Source organism: Ambystoma mexicanum, chromosome 3q (assembly GCF_040938575.1).
Source record: "Ambystoma mexicanum isolate Mex_15411 chromosome 3q, UKY_AmexF1_1, whole genome shotgun sequence".
NCBI lineage: Eukaryota > Metazoa > Chordata > Amphibia > Caudata > Ambystomatidae > Ambystoma > Ambystoma mexicanum.
The window spans coordinates 452,437,108-452,450,067 of NC_090926.1; the positions used below are offsets into that span (position 1 = coordinate 452,437,108).

Here is a 12,960-nt window from a genome sequence, read left to right on the forward strand (position 1 = left end):
TCCCCCTGCTTCTAAATCTGGACAGATCTCACCTCTCCTCAAAAAAACATCTTTAGAAAAACTCTGAAATTACCACCCCATCACTATCCTACAGTACCTCACCAGACGCATTGAAAGCTTTGTAGCTCCCCACCTGCAACAACACATCACCACAAACGAGCTATACAACCCCTTCCAATATGGCTTTCCACCAGGACACCACGAAGACTGCTACCCTACTCCTCAATGACCTCCACAAGATCACAGACCGTGAACAAACACGACTCGTACTCCTCAACCTCTCTGCAGCCTTCAACACCATCGGCCACACCATTCAACTCGATGTTCTATTCCAAAGGATGAATCTCCTGGGCACAGTCCTTGACTGGTTCCTCTCTTTCCTAACTGACAGGACACACTTTGTCTCCAGGTCCCCTTTTCGATCCAGCATACCCCTTTCAAGTACAGTGTCCCACAAGGCTCCTCTGTCTCCACTCTTCTACCTATATGTTGAATATCTTTGATAGACCCTTAGCAACCACAACATCAATTTCCACCAATATGCAGATGGCACATAAATATATACTTCCATATCTCCTCCACATCCTCTGAAGCGGTCTCCCCACCTAGATGGCTGCACACTTCCTCAAGCTCAACCCTTCCTAAACCGAATACCTTCTCATTTGCCCCCCCCGACACAAACCCAACCCCCCTCCCTCTTGATCAAAGAACTCCCCACTGAGAATTCACACATATCCCTCTCCACACCGGTCAAATCCCTTGGTGTCACCATCGACCCTCCACCTTTTCTTCTCACTACACATAGCTCCTGTCACCAAAATATGCAATCTACAATTATACCTCATACGTAAGATCAAACACATCCTTCCTCCTTATTGCTTCCAGACCTCAGTCCAAGCACTAGTTCTTTCCAAGCTGGACTTCCCAGCAGCACACATGCCCTCTGCAAGCCATACAAAATGCAACAGCCAGACTCCTCCGTCACCTACCCAAACATTTGCACATCATCCCAGCTCTTGCTCAGCTCCACTTACTCCCTATACCCCAAAGAATTGCATCTAAGGACTCTGCATTTCCAAAGCCATTCACTACAAAATCCAAGCTTACCTTCAAAACAAACTCAAACCCATCACCCAAACAAACACCAGACAGGGAAGCCAGCATCTCCTGCACATTCTACTCTGCAAACTAACTTGCTCTCAAAAACGAGCATTTACCCATTGGGCACCAAGGGATTGGAACACCTTAACTCTTCACTACTGCACTGCACCCTCGATCACCACTTTCAGAAAGAGCCTCAAAACATACCTGTTTCCCGACACATAGCCCTGGCCCTACACCTCCCCTGCTAACACGTGTCTATCTTATCCTGAAATCATTTTGTAACTTATGTTTCACCTGCCACCTTTTCAACCTTTGAACCTTGTAAGACGCTCTGACATTCGGTAGTGCCAGCGTTGAAGAAACATAATTTTAATAAATGACTGTTTGAATTCTCGGTCAGGACAGGGGGCTTGTTTTGGTACAGCAGTCCTCCAGAGTTTTCTGTTTTAGGTGGTGTCCTTGCTCTCTTCCCTCCTCCTGATGGGAGTCTATCAAAGATGAGATCCATGGGAGGTAGGAATCCATTAGAAGAAAAAATTACTTCTCTCAATATTTTTTCTGAAGGATGTTCCTCCCATGGATGCCTCAGGGGCCTCCCTACCTCCCCCTCACATGCCCTACTTGATGGATAGCTAGTACACCTTGGTTCTAATGTTCCTCAGCACCAGAGTGCTAGGAGAAAAATTGGTGGAACTAAGGTCACAGTGTGAGGTGCCTCCATATAAAGTGGACCTGACGTTATGTCTGGGGTGGGGAGCGCAGAGGCTTGGGCAGAGCCGAATCGAACATTGATGTTGCCCCTGTCGACGGAAATGTTTACGAAGAGCAGCTGCACTGGTAGATGGATATCAAAGATGAGTCATTCTGGGAGGGTTCCATGTCGTTTTGCCAACAGTAATTTACTTCAAAGGAATTATGCAGAAAAATCTCATTGTTTTGTTTTTATTTTATTATTTGGTTGTGGGGGTATCCTCCCTATCCCTTTTAACCCCTTATCCCCAGCCCCCTATATCATTTGATGAATTTATTTATGCAGAAAAATCTCATTGTTTTGTTTTTATTTTATTATTTGGTTGTGGGGGTATCCTCCCTATCCCTTTTAACCCCTTATCCCCAGCCCCCTATATCATTTGATGAATTTATTTAGCATAATTCCTTCGAAGTAAATTACTTCGAAGGAATTCCTCTCAGCAAAACGACTGAATACGCCAGTGAGGAACAAACTTCAGAAAGAACATTACTGAGAGGCAAGTAATTTGTTCTTCATGAGAACTAGACCCTTTTGTATTCTATTTTTGTAGATGAACTATTAGTAATATTAAAAGTTCAATTATTAAGCTAAATTCCAGAAGCTATTTCTCTTAGAATGCACAAATTTCATTTGTGCTTGTATCCATGTTCTACCTGAATGGCTAAGTTATCTCTTCTGACCCCTTAGTGAGATAACTGGGCGTATGGCAATCCCAAAGGTTTTAATGATTTTTTGGGGTGCTTACTGGTTCCTGACATTGGCTGATGGAAGCAACACAATTTAGGAGTACATTTCAAGTATGTATTTGTTCTTTTTGTTTCAAATTAGAGCTTGGAGATATTTCTAAAACTATAGATAATAAACTCAAAAATACACATGGGTCCAAAAGGTTCACATGGTCTTTTAAATCTCATACTAATGCCACCTTGTCTGATTGTTGAAGTATAGGCCAATAAGTCTGTTTCACTACTTTACTACAGAACTCTTTTCTATCCACTCTCCTAGATTACTCCGAAAGAGCTTTCAGACAACTGTTTCTGGATAAAAGCAAAAGAGGATAAATTTGAGAATGATGAGCTGTTTGCAAAGCTCACAAACACGTTCTCGGCACAAAGCAAGGGTGAGTGTCCAGTCCCTAAATTCCGTTCTCTTTGATTTTTGGTGACTTTCAGAAACCATTAATAGTCTTTATGCAAAAAAGAATTCAATGGATTGCCTTTCTTCCCCGCAGATTCCGATAGATATTCCATCCAGCTCTGCTGCTTCGGAAAACCTTTCGCGGACCTCGACTTGGCCATCGATACGTCTTGCTCGCCATCTGATCGTCTGCTCGGGGCGGGACGTCAGGCGTCGTATATATGCTTTATCACTGGACCCCAAACCTCAGTTCCTTCAGCACGCTAACAGGCTGCCTGAGAACATTGGCGAGTCTTCGACTCTTTTAACGTTTTTGTCAGAAAGCTCTTCTCTAATTCCTCGATGCGAGATGTCGGTCACTCGGGTTTCGGGCTTCAAGTGGTGTACTGACTGGCACCAAGATGTCCATCACTGACCCACACGAGTTGTGTCTCTGGTGCCTCGGCACAGGTCATGGGACAGAAGGGTGTCTGTCGTGTGCCAAGATGTAACCGAAATCCTTTTGTGATCAAGCAGCTAAACTCACTCTTGGTTGGTCGCTCTCTAAATCACTGGTGTGGTCGACGGTTCGGTCCTCAGAGGCCGAACCCAAGGGCCACACACTTGAGAAAGAACATCAGCGGAAGAAGAATCGGTCCCACTTGAGGAGCCATTCTTCCTCGTCCCAAAAGAAGAGGCGTCACCGCCACCGTCGGGACTCTGATTCGTCGACGGAAAGAGGTAACCCATCAGTGGGGCCTACCGCCCTCCAAGAATGGGAGGATTTTAAGATCTCTATGCTTAATATGTTCAGGAAGCATGCTGTAGTTGGCACGGCTAACGCCCCCCACGCAGCATGCCCTGGAGCCAAGAGCGACGCTCTGCATTTCCAACCCCTTTGGTGCCCCTGTACTGACGCCATTGGTGCCGATAAACCTTTTGACACCGAAGGATGTCCTATGGAAGCCGGATCAACCATGTGCATCCATAGATGTCGACGCTACGGCGTCTCGACACCCATCAACACCGGCAGCCTCCCTATCGGTGCTGAAAGACAAACCATCAACGTCGATGGTTGTTGATAAAACTTTAACACTGCATCCAAATTTTTCGATACCATATCTGGTATCTTCGGCACCGATGACGTAGAGGACCAAGGGGATGTCGACCCCATTTAAATGAGCATGGGTGGTGTCGATTATTTTGAGGACCACAATCGGCGCTTACAGCTAGCTCAAGGCCTCCATGACGGCATTGGTCTGCACACCTCTCCAGACCTGGAATTTCACCAGTCCCTATACTCATAGCTTGCCAAAGTTCAGGTCTTTGGTAGAGAGGGTAAATGATACCCTAGGATTGCAGTCCTCAGTGGCGCCAGTGCAGGGGTACAACCTCACTGATATCCTGGATGAAACAGGACTGCAAGACTTGTCATTGGCCTCAAGTCCAGGGATCGTATCTCTCCAGCTCTGAAATCGCTTCACTGGCTCCTAGTGGCGGCAAGGATCAATTTCAAGACCCTTTGCATTGTCCACAAGGCTTTCTGGGGCCTGGGACCACACTACCTCCAACTCTCTCTTCCTAAATATCTGCCTTCTCTAGCTCTCTGCTCTTTCACCTCCAACCCCCTGAGGGTCAGTCGCTTTTCCAAGCAAAGAGTTGGGGGCAGATCTTCCTTCAGCTGGGGCCTCCCTCTGGAATAGCCTCCCTACCTCTCTGAAACTTGAGCAGAACTATCTCCAGTTCCGGAAGCAACTCAAGACCTTTCTCTTTACTTGTGCCTTCTCTTTTCCTCTTTCTTGCTGATCACTTACCTGTTCCATGCACTGGTCACCTGGTCAGCTGTGGAGACTGTTCGTTATTTGGGTACCTTTTAATGTGTGGCCTCAAATATCATTTTTCTTCTGGGGTAGCCCTCGTAGCTAACTGTTTCCATAGGTCATGAGACCTTTATTCTTTTATTGACCTTCACAAGAAGTGTGTGGTCCCCAAGTCATGGATCACTCTGTGATTAAAAAAAGATTTCATGAAACCCAGTCTGTTGTTCTGGTCTGTAAAGGTCTCATGACCTATGGAAACAGTTCCTCTCTGAAATGCGGCCCCAAGATCCTCTGAGACACTAATTCTTAGTCTTACCCTCAGATGGGCAGAAGACCCGAGCACCCCATGCCTAAGCACAGCAGCCTGCACATGCTACGAGGGCTACCCCAGAAGAAATGATATTTGAGGCCATACGTTAAAAGGTACCCAAATAACAAACAGTCTCCACGCTGAAATTAATTCATGTGTTAAAAATATGTTCAAAATAACACTTAGGTTGAACTATGAACTATAACCTAATCTCTCTCTGATTGTGTTTCGGTACACCTGGTCAGCTGATCACCCTCTGAATTCGGGCCCAGGTCTATCCTATCCAGCTGCAATCTTGCACTGCCTCTTGGCTCCCCTGCACCTGTGGTCTGTATCTGTAACCCTACAGTCCCCTCCCTTTTTACATGTTTGCCACCTGCTGCTGCACTTACGATTACCTACACTTGCCACCCATTGGCTGCACTCTTGTTTTCTCCTTTGTCCCGCACTTCTCCATCCTCCCCCTACCCTCGGCACTTCTCGCCTGCCCCTTCCCTGCTCGTGTTCGATCTGAATGACACAAGGCCTAGTAAGAGAGTTATTTTTTTTGTCCTCCTTTTGTTTCCCCCTCCTTGTCTTGTCTGGCCTAGAAACACTTGTGTACAGGCGCATTATAAATGCCATTTCATATCATATGTCATATATCAAGTCTGGCGACAGAGCGCAATATGCATTTAAACCCTGCCATTGCTGATCCTCTAACAGCTCTGTGGCAGCATCCATGTTCTTTTCCCCGGTCCGCTCTGCCATTTCCAGGAGGTTTAGGCCGGCTAAAGGAGACCCCTTCATTCCTCTCTTGCCCTTCCGCAGAGGGGCTTGTTATGCAGACTGCCACAGTCTCATCTAGACCATCTTCTTCCACTTCCAATTTACCTTCCGACAGGGCAGCGAAAAAAAATTGATGCCTTGGCCAAAAAAGAATTCACTTCGGGCAGTATAAAGCCTAAAAAGTATAAAGCCTATTCACCTAAAATTCTGGAAATCACTAAAGACCTGGCTCTTCGACACCACAGACTAAATCTGGAAACCAAAACCGGAAAAAGGATGACTAAACCGGAAAGGACACGGACATCCCCGACCCGAGAGGGTAACTCCCACGGCACCTGGACGGGTGATGGCGGATAGACTGGAACACAGGCGGCACGCACGGAGACTGAGTCAACTACCCCAGACAATCCCACCAACACTTTTGCCCGCCCCTTAGTTACCGGCAGGTACCACAGTGGTGTGGAATTGTCGAGATATTGGCAATCACCACACTACCTGAGAGGTTGACATTGGCAGGTGCACTTGCGACAGGAATATGGAGGGGGGGATAAGGGGAGTTATGAGATAGCTTGTTACAGGTGGGGGCCAGAGGAGTAAGGAACCTTGTATGCTAGTCAGACCCAGATCAGGACAGAGCCGCATCAGGGGAGACTACGCAAGCCGAGCGCCTCAATTCGGGATAGAGACGCAAACTAACCAACCCTACTAACAATTTCCCTTTCTGCATACACCTCTCAAACTCCAAACCAAACACAAACAAAACCTACAGCACAACAAACCGCACAAACTTCACTACATTGCAACAACAAAACAAAAACACACATAGTCTTGCACAACAGTACACAATGACTACTGCCGCAAACACCCCAGGCCTAGCCAACGGACCCACCGGGCTGAGGCCATCAACAGCACATTACTGCTCTCTTTCACTTATTCTGCTTCCTCCCACTAATTCAACCTCCCTTCCTCTTTCAGAGCCGCCAGAGCGCCAAGGGACCACTCCGGTGGTGATAGTGCGCGGTACAAATGTCCTTTAACATTAACATAACTTTAACAGTATGGCCCTTAAAGCAACCAATGTGGCAAGCAGTTTTGCCAAGTACTCTTTTGATCTTGGACAGCAGTGGTGAATGCTGTGCAGTATGACACTGATGGGGAAATGCGCTAGGGTTTCCTACTGCTGGTGAATGATGTGAAGGAGGTGGCCAGACAGTCGCTGCTAACGGGCCTGGACATCGCCGACTGTGTGGCCCATTCTATAGCATCAGCAGTAACGCTGAGGAGGCAGGCTTACCTAAAAACTTCTGGTTTTTCTCCTACTGTCCAAGTTAAACTGCTGGATATGCCCTTCGAGGGTGATATCCCATTTGGCCAGAAAGCCAATGATTCTTTAGAGAAATGTAAAGAATCCAAAATTGCTGCAAAATGTTTAGGCCTAGCTGCGCAGCTGGCCAAACCTGCCTTCAGCTACGCCTCTAGGGCACAAGGCTACAGGTGGTATGCTCCTTGTGGCCGATGAGCTCAGCTCCCACCGCCCGGCAAGCGCAGAAGCTTTTCTCACGCTCTGGAAGGGGCAGAGGGTCTTCTAAAGGCCAACAAGCAGCGGCAAGGGCGACCCAGCCTCCTAAGCCGCTTTGATTTCCCCTCACAACATACCGGTTGGCCGGTTGACAGCATTTGCTCCATTGGCAGGGAATTACTTCCGATGCCAGTGGGGTTATTCTACCATTTTTGAGAAAATCTCCAGACAGACCCCCTCCACCTCCAATCCAACCGCGACAGGAGCTCCAGGAAGAATTGCGAGCCCTGTTAGCGAAGGATGCTGTTGAAGAGGTACCTCCCAAGCAGAAAGGATCGGGTTGGTATTCCTGGTATTTTCTGGTACCATAATAGGGAGGAGGTCTAGCATTCTGGACCTCAGGGCCTTGAACAGGTTCCTGAGGAAAGACAAACTCAGGATGATGACGTTGAGAGAAATTCTCCAGGCTCTCCAACTACAGGACTGGCTGGTGTCAATAGACCACAGGTCTCTTATTTCAACCTGCCAATCCATCGAAAGCACAGGAAGTTCCTAAGGTTCACCATAGGGGACAAGCACTATCAGTTCAAGGTGCTTCCCTTTGGTCGGACCTCTGCCCCAATGAGTTGCGGCTCAGCTCAGGAGATCTGGGGTCCACGTATTTCCATACCTGACGACTGGCTCATCCGAGGGAAGTCGGCGGTGTAGGTCTTGTCCCATTTACAGGACACTTGCTTGCTGCTACACAGGCTGGGCTTCTCCTTGAATTTAAAGAAGTCCAAAATGACACCAGTCCAAAGGCTCCAGTTCATCGGAGCATCCCAGACACCCGGGTTGGGAAAGGCTTCCCTCCCGAAGAGAGAGTTGCCAGCCTGGCACAAAGGGTTGGCTTGTTCCAGAACCATGCCACTCTACCAGCGGCTTCCTTCCTCTGTCTCTTAGGCATGCCATGAGGCCTCCTGCATTTTTATAGTGCCTCAGGCCAGGCTGCGCATGAGATCCCTGCAGTGACTCCTGAGGAGTCGGTGATCACAGCACCTCAGTGCTCTTTCAGATCTTCTCAGGTTGTCCGCATTGGTGGTCCACGCCCTGTCCTGGGTGGCAGACCGCAGCAGTCTCCTGGCAGGGGAACCCTTCTGGCCCCCTTGACCTCAGACCCGAGTAGTCACGGGTGCATCTCAAAAGGGTTGGGGAGCTCACTGCAAGGATTTGCAGGTGAGCCATCTTTGGTCAGCAACGGAAGCCAGGTGGCACATCAACAGGTTGGAGTTGCGAGCCATCAGGCATGCCTTGAAGGCATTCGCTCTGTCTCTGCAGGGGAGCATGTGCTCATTCTGACAAACAATGTGGACAGGCAAGGTGGTGTGCATTCCCGCCCCCTCTGCACAGGGGCGATGATGCTATGGTTCTGGTTACTGGAGAACCGGATCGGTCTTGACAGTTGATCTGGCGGGCACAGAGAACAGTTTGGCGGATGCTCTGGGCAGGCAGAGCACGGTCTCGCGTGAATGGGAAGTGTGCCAGGAAGTCCTAGAGGAGGTCTTCTCTCTCTGGGGTACCCCAGTAGTGGATCTGTTGGCAACTAAATCTAACAGGAACTGCAGACTGTTTTGCTCGAAGGAATTCCCAGCGAAAGGCGCACTAGGGGGAGCCTTTTTGGTGAATTGGACCTTCCCTATCCATTACGCTTTCCCAAAGATTTCTGTCCTTCCATGGGTTCTCCGGAGTTTAAAGTGATTTCGAGCGACCATGATCTTGATCGCCCCAGGCTGGGTGAGGAGAACGTGGCACTCCAACCTTTTGGATCTGTAGCCATCTCACCGGTTGCCTCAGCGGCCGGATCTTCTAACCCAGTCAGAAGGTCGGATACTCCACCGACCCTGGAATCCCACAGCCTACATGCATGGCTCTTGAGAGGATGAGGTATGATGACTGGGACCTCTCTGAGGCACTGCTTGTGGTGTTGCTGGCTGTGCACAGTCTACAAGATCTTTGTATGTGTGCAGTTGTAGAAGATTTGAGGTGTGGTGCATGGAACACGTGATTGACCCCATCACTTGCCCCCCCACTACAGTGATGGAGTTCTTTCTGTCACTGGCCTCAGCAGGTCTTCGGGTCACCCCAAAGGATATTTGGCGGCCTTGTCTGTGTTTGAGATCCCCGGATCAAGGTTATTTTTTTACGATCCCGGTAATGGCACAATTCCTGAAAGGCCTCGTAAATCAGTGCCCGCCAACTCCCTTTGTTGTCCCAGATTGGGACCTTAACCTGATACTGAGATTTATGATAGGCAGCTCCTTTTGAGGCTATGCATACCTGTCCTTTAAGAATTCTCTCTTTAAAAACAGTCTCTTGGGTTGCTAATACAACCACAAGGCGGGTGAGTGAACTGCAGGCCTTATGCCGTAAGCCACCCATCCTGCGATTTTGTTTTTAAAAGGACTATTTATTTATGTATTTAGGGAGAAAGTCTCACTCAGTGTAAAGCCTGTCTTCATTCCCAAAGTTGTCTGAGTTCCACCCATCGCAATCCATCAACCTCCCGGTCTTCTATCCTCACCCGCATTCTTCTAAGGAGGAGGTGCGATTTCATTGTTGTGAGAAACCTGAAGGTGTAGTCCCTGGGGATCTGTCATCCAGGTGGCCAGCACACGGCCATCGCAATTGGATCCAGTGCGTGTGGACCAGTGAGGGAGGATCACGTGGATGGGTCCTCGGGTAGTGGGACACCCGACGGGTAAGACGCAGTATCCCCCTTCTTCTAACAACTTTTCCCCCATCCTACCACGTAGATTATTCAAAACCACTGCCCCCCACTTTCTCAACACGAACACTTTTGCACGACATACCAGAGAACGGACTAACACCAGAGCCGTTTACCTTACATGTCCCAATACAAGGGTCAGCCAATTGATCAGAACGACACACACCTGATGGCCCTTTCCCTTCCCCACAGGGATAAAAGGTGGAGCGAGAGAGCACAGTACGAGCACGGCTAACCAAGCACGGCAGTTCAAGAGAACAGAAAGGTAGCAGGAATCGAGAGGGTGGCGAGGAGAGAAACGAGGCGAGGAGACCTTGCCCTTTTCGTCCAAGGCCCGCAAAACCTTTGTAGAAGAGGACATAAGACCACAAACAATAGCACAAGTGTCTTGCAGCTGATGTCAACAGTAAACTGGGCAAGTCTACGCCAATAAGCAGGAGCGAGGGAAGCTCCCGCGACCGTGGTACCGGCCTTGACTCCAGTAAAGAGGAAAGCCAAGCCAGTGAGTAGAGGGGAGAATCGATAAGAATCGGACTGTGTTGAAACAAATTTGCCAAGTGACAATTTGAAGGAAGTTCAAAGAACTGTAAATTGATAAAGGGAAAACCAGCTGCAGAGGGAACAGGCACCACGTGGGTGCTAACTCGAGAGACTCTGGCTAATCCCAGGTAGAGTGAAAACTACAGATACCAGCAGGCCGTAGGAGAGCCGCTCAAATAGGTCAATGTGGTCATACTGAGGGTCAAGCAAATCCCTGTACAATTGAAAGACTTTGATCTGCAAACTGGTGAAAAGCAAGGGAAGTGAATCCTGCACTGATAGAAAGTAAGGGAAGTGAATCCCACATGGTGAAAGTAAATGGGAGTGAATCTTGTGAGCATTGCAAGTGAATGTGATTGTGAAATCAACAAGAGTGAACCCAACAGAGGGGTGCTAACGAGAAGGGGCAAAGTCTAGAAGTCCTGAGAAACAGTGTGTTGACAAGGCAAGGGATGTCCACGATGAACTGTGTAAAAAGGACATTCAGAAGGCAAGGGGATTGGACCCCGCTAGGGAGAGGACCGGAATACACTGTCCCGCTTGTCAAAGAATGCGGGGGAAGACCCCTCCGCCCCCCCATATTAATATTCTATTCTATACCCCCCACATATATATGTGGTGCAAGGGGAGGTAAAAACAAAAGTCGGCATTTTCGGCCACCGCAATTGTCAGGTCGACATTTTGGTACGATTCTTTGAACAGACCTTTTTGTGAGAATAGCAGAAGACTTGTTGAGAGCTATAGGGAACCTGACGGAGGGAGGCCAACAGTCGAGACGGGACCAAACCCGAACGAGGGAGATCCAGGGGTGAAGTCATTACCCAAAACCTGTTAACAGAAGCAACTGGTTTTGAAGGACCACCACCCAGATGAGGAGGAACCAAGGGTGAAGTCATCACCCACCGTGAACTGTAGAAAAGAACTTTGTGTTTGTTTATTGAAGACATAAGGCCCTCGAAGGCAAAAGACTTTCAAGAGGAACGAGACTTAGCCATCGTCGGTACTGATTGCTGCCATTTGAACTGTTAACTTGGGCTGGTGAAGCTAGAGTGTGTGCTGTGCTCCAAGCTCCCATCTCGCCCCATGCACAAAATGTGGGGAAGGGAGTCCCAGGCTACCGCATCCTGTCATATTATTTACAAACACTTCTTTCTTTTCCTAAGAACTATCCCACATCCTTTATTAGTTGTGAGGTTTGGCAGTAGGTTTCTTGGTGTAGGCCCTTATTATTCGACACAACGCCACAAGGACTGCCTTATTTTTCATTTGATGGTCGACGCTTGCTCCCATCTTAGACTCAGGTTTAGATTAGGTGTTTTTCCACCCTGCATACAGTTTAAATAAACACCCTTGAACTGTGATCCATTGTGTCTGTCTTACTTGTTGCCACCATGAGATCCTCACATCGCCTAGATCCCAAAAGGGTGCTATGTTATTACATTGCGAGGACGTCTGAATTCACAAAGAGCTGACCAGCTCTTTGTGGCTTTTACTTTTTAGCCCTAAGGGCCTGGCCATAATAAAGCAAACTTTGTCCGACTGGATCATTTTCTGTACAGTGTAATGCTACCAGTCTGCCTGAAAGGAATTACCGATAGGCATCAGAGATCATTCGACTATGGGAGTCTCAGCGTAAACAGCATTACAGAGGGGATTCCCTGTTAAGGAATATTTGATGCGTAGTGACATGGTCATCCCTTCATACCTTCGCTAAACACTACAGTCTGGATGTGGCTCGTAACAGCTGATGTGCGTTTCGGCAGGGCTGCAAAATTTCTTAGTCTATCTATCTGCCCGCCTCCTTCATCTACTGCTTTGGGAGTCTATCAGATGAGGAATCTGCGGGAAAAAGGCAATCCATTGAAGGAAAAATGACTTACCGTAATGTTCTTTCGAGGGGATTGGGTCCGACGTATTCCATGACAGGTATTCACCACAGCTGTGCTGCTTCGGAAACATTTTTCGGCGTCTGCGTCGATGACGTTGATGCGCCGTCGTCGAGGACCTCTTCTGACGTCATCCGATGTGATAAGTAGGACGCACGACGCCCGTAGCCTCAGTTCCGTTTTTTCCGCGAACGTGTTGCTTCGTGAATCTCGGTTAACGCCTCGACTCTTTGGAGTTCTGTTCTTCTCGGTACTTCGAACCTGTTTGTTTTGTGAGAAATTCCTTTGTGTGAAGATGTCTTCTACTTTGTCTTCGACCCCGCGTCCGGGCTTCAAGAAGTGCGGGGAGTGTGGGTCCAAGATGTCGGTGACGGACTCGCAC

The 12,960-nt window shown here is 48.4% G+C and overlaps 1 protein-coding gene across 1 annotated transcript in view; it reads left to right on the forward strand.

The window, feature by feature from the left end:
- The window catches only part of DIAPH1 (diaphanous related formin 1), a 1,645,861-nt gene that overhangs the window by 1,084,024 nt on the left and 548,877 nt on the right, over positions 1 to 12,960 (forward strand). The window contains exon 17 of the mRNA XM_069654133.1: positions 2,861 to 2,975. Coding sequence (XP_069510234.1) covers positions 2,861 to 2,975 — 115 coding nt within the window. The remainder of the gene's footprint in view (positions 1 to 2,860; positions 2,976 to 12,960) is intronic.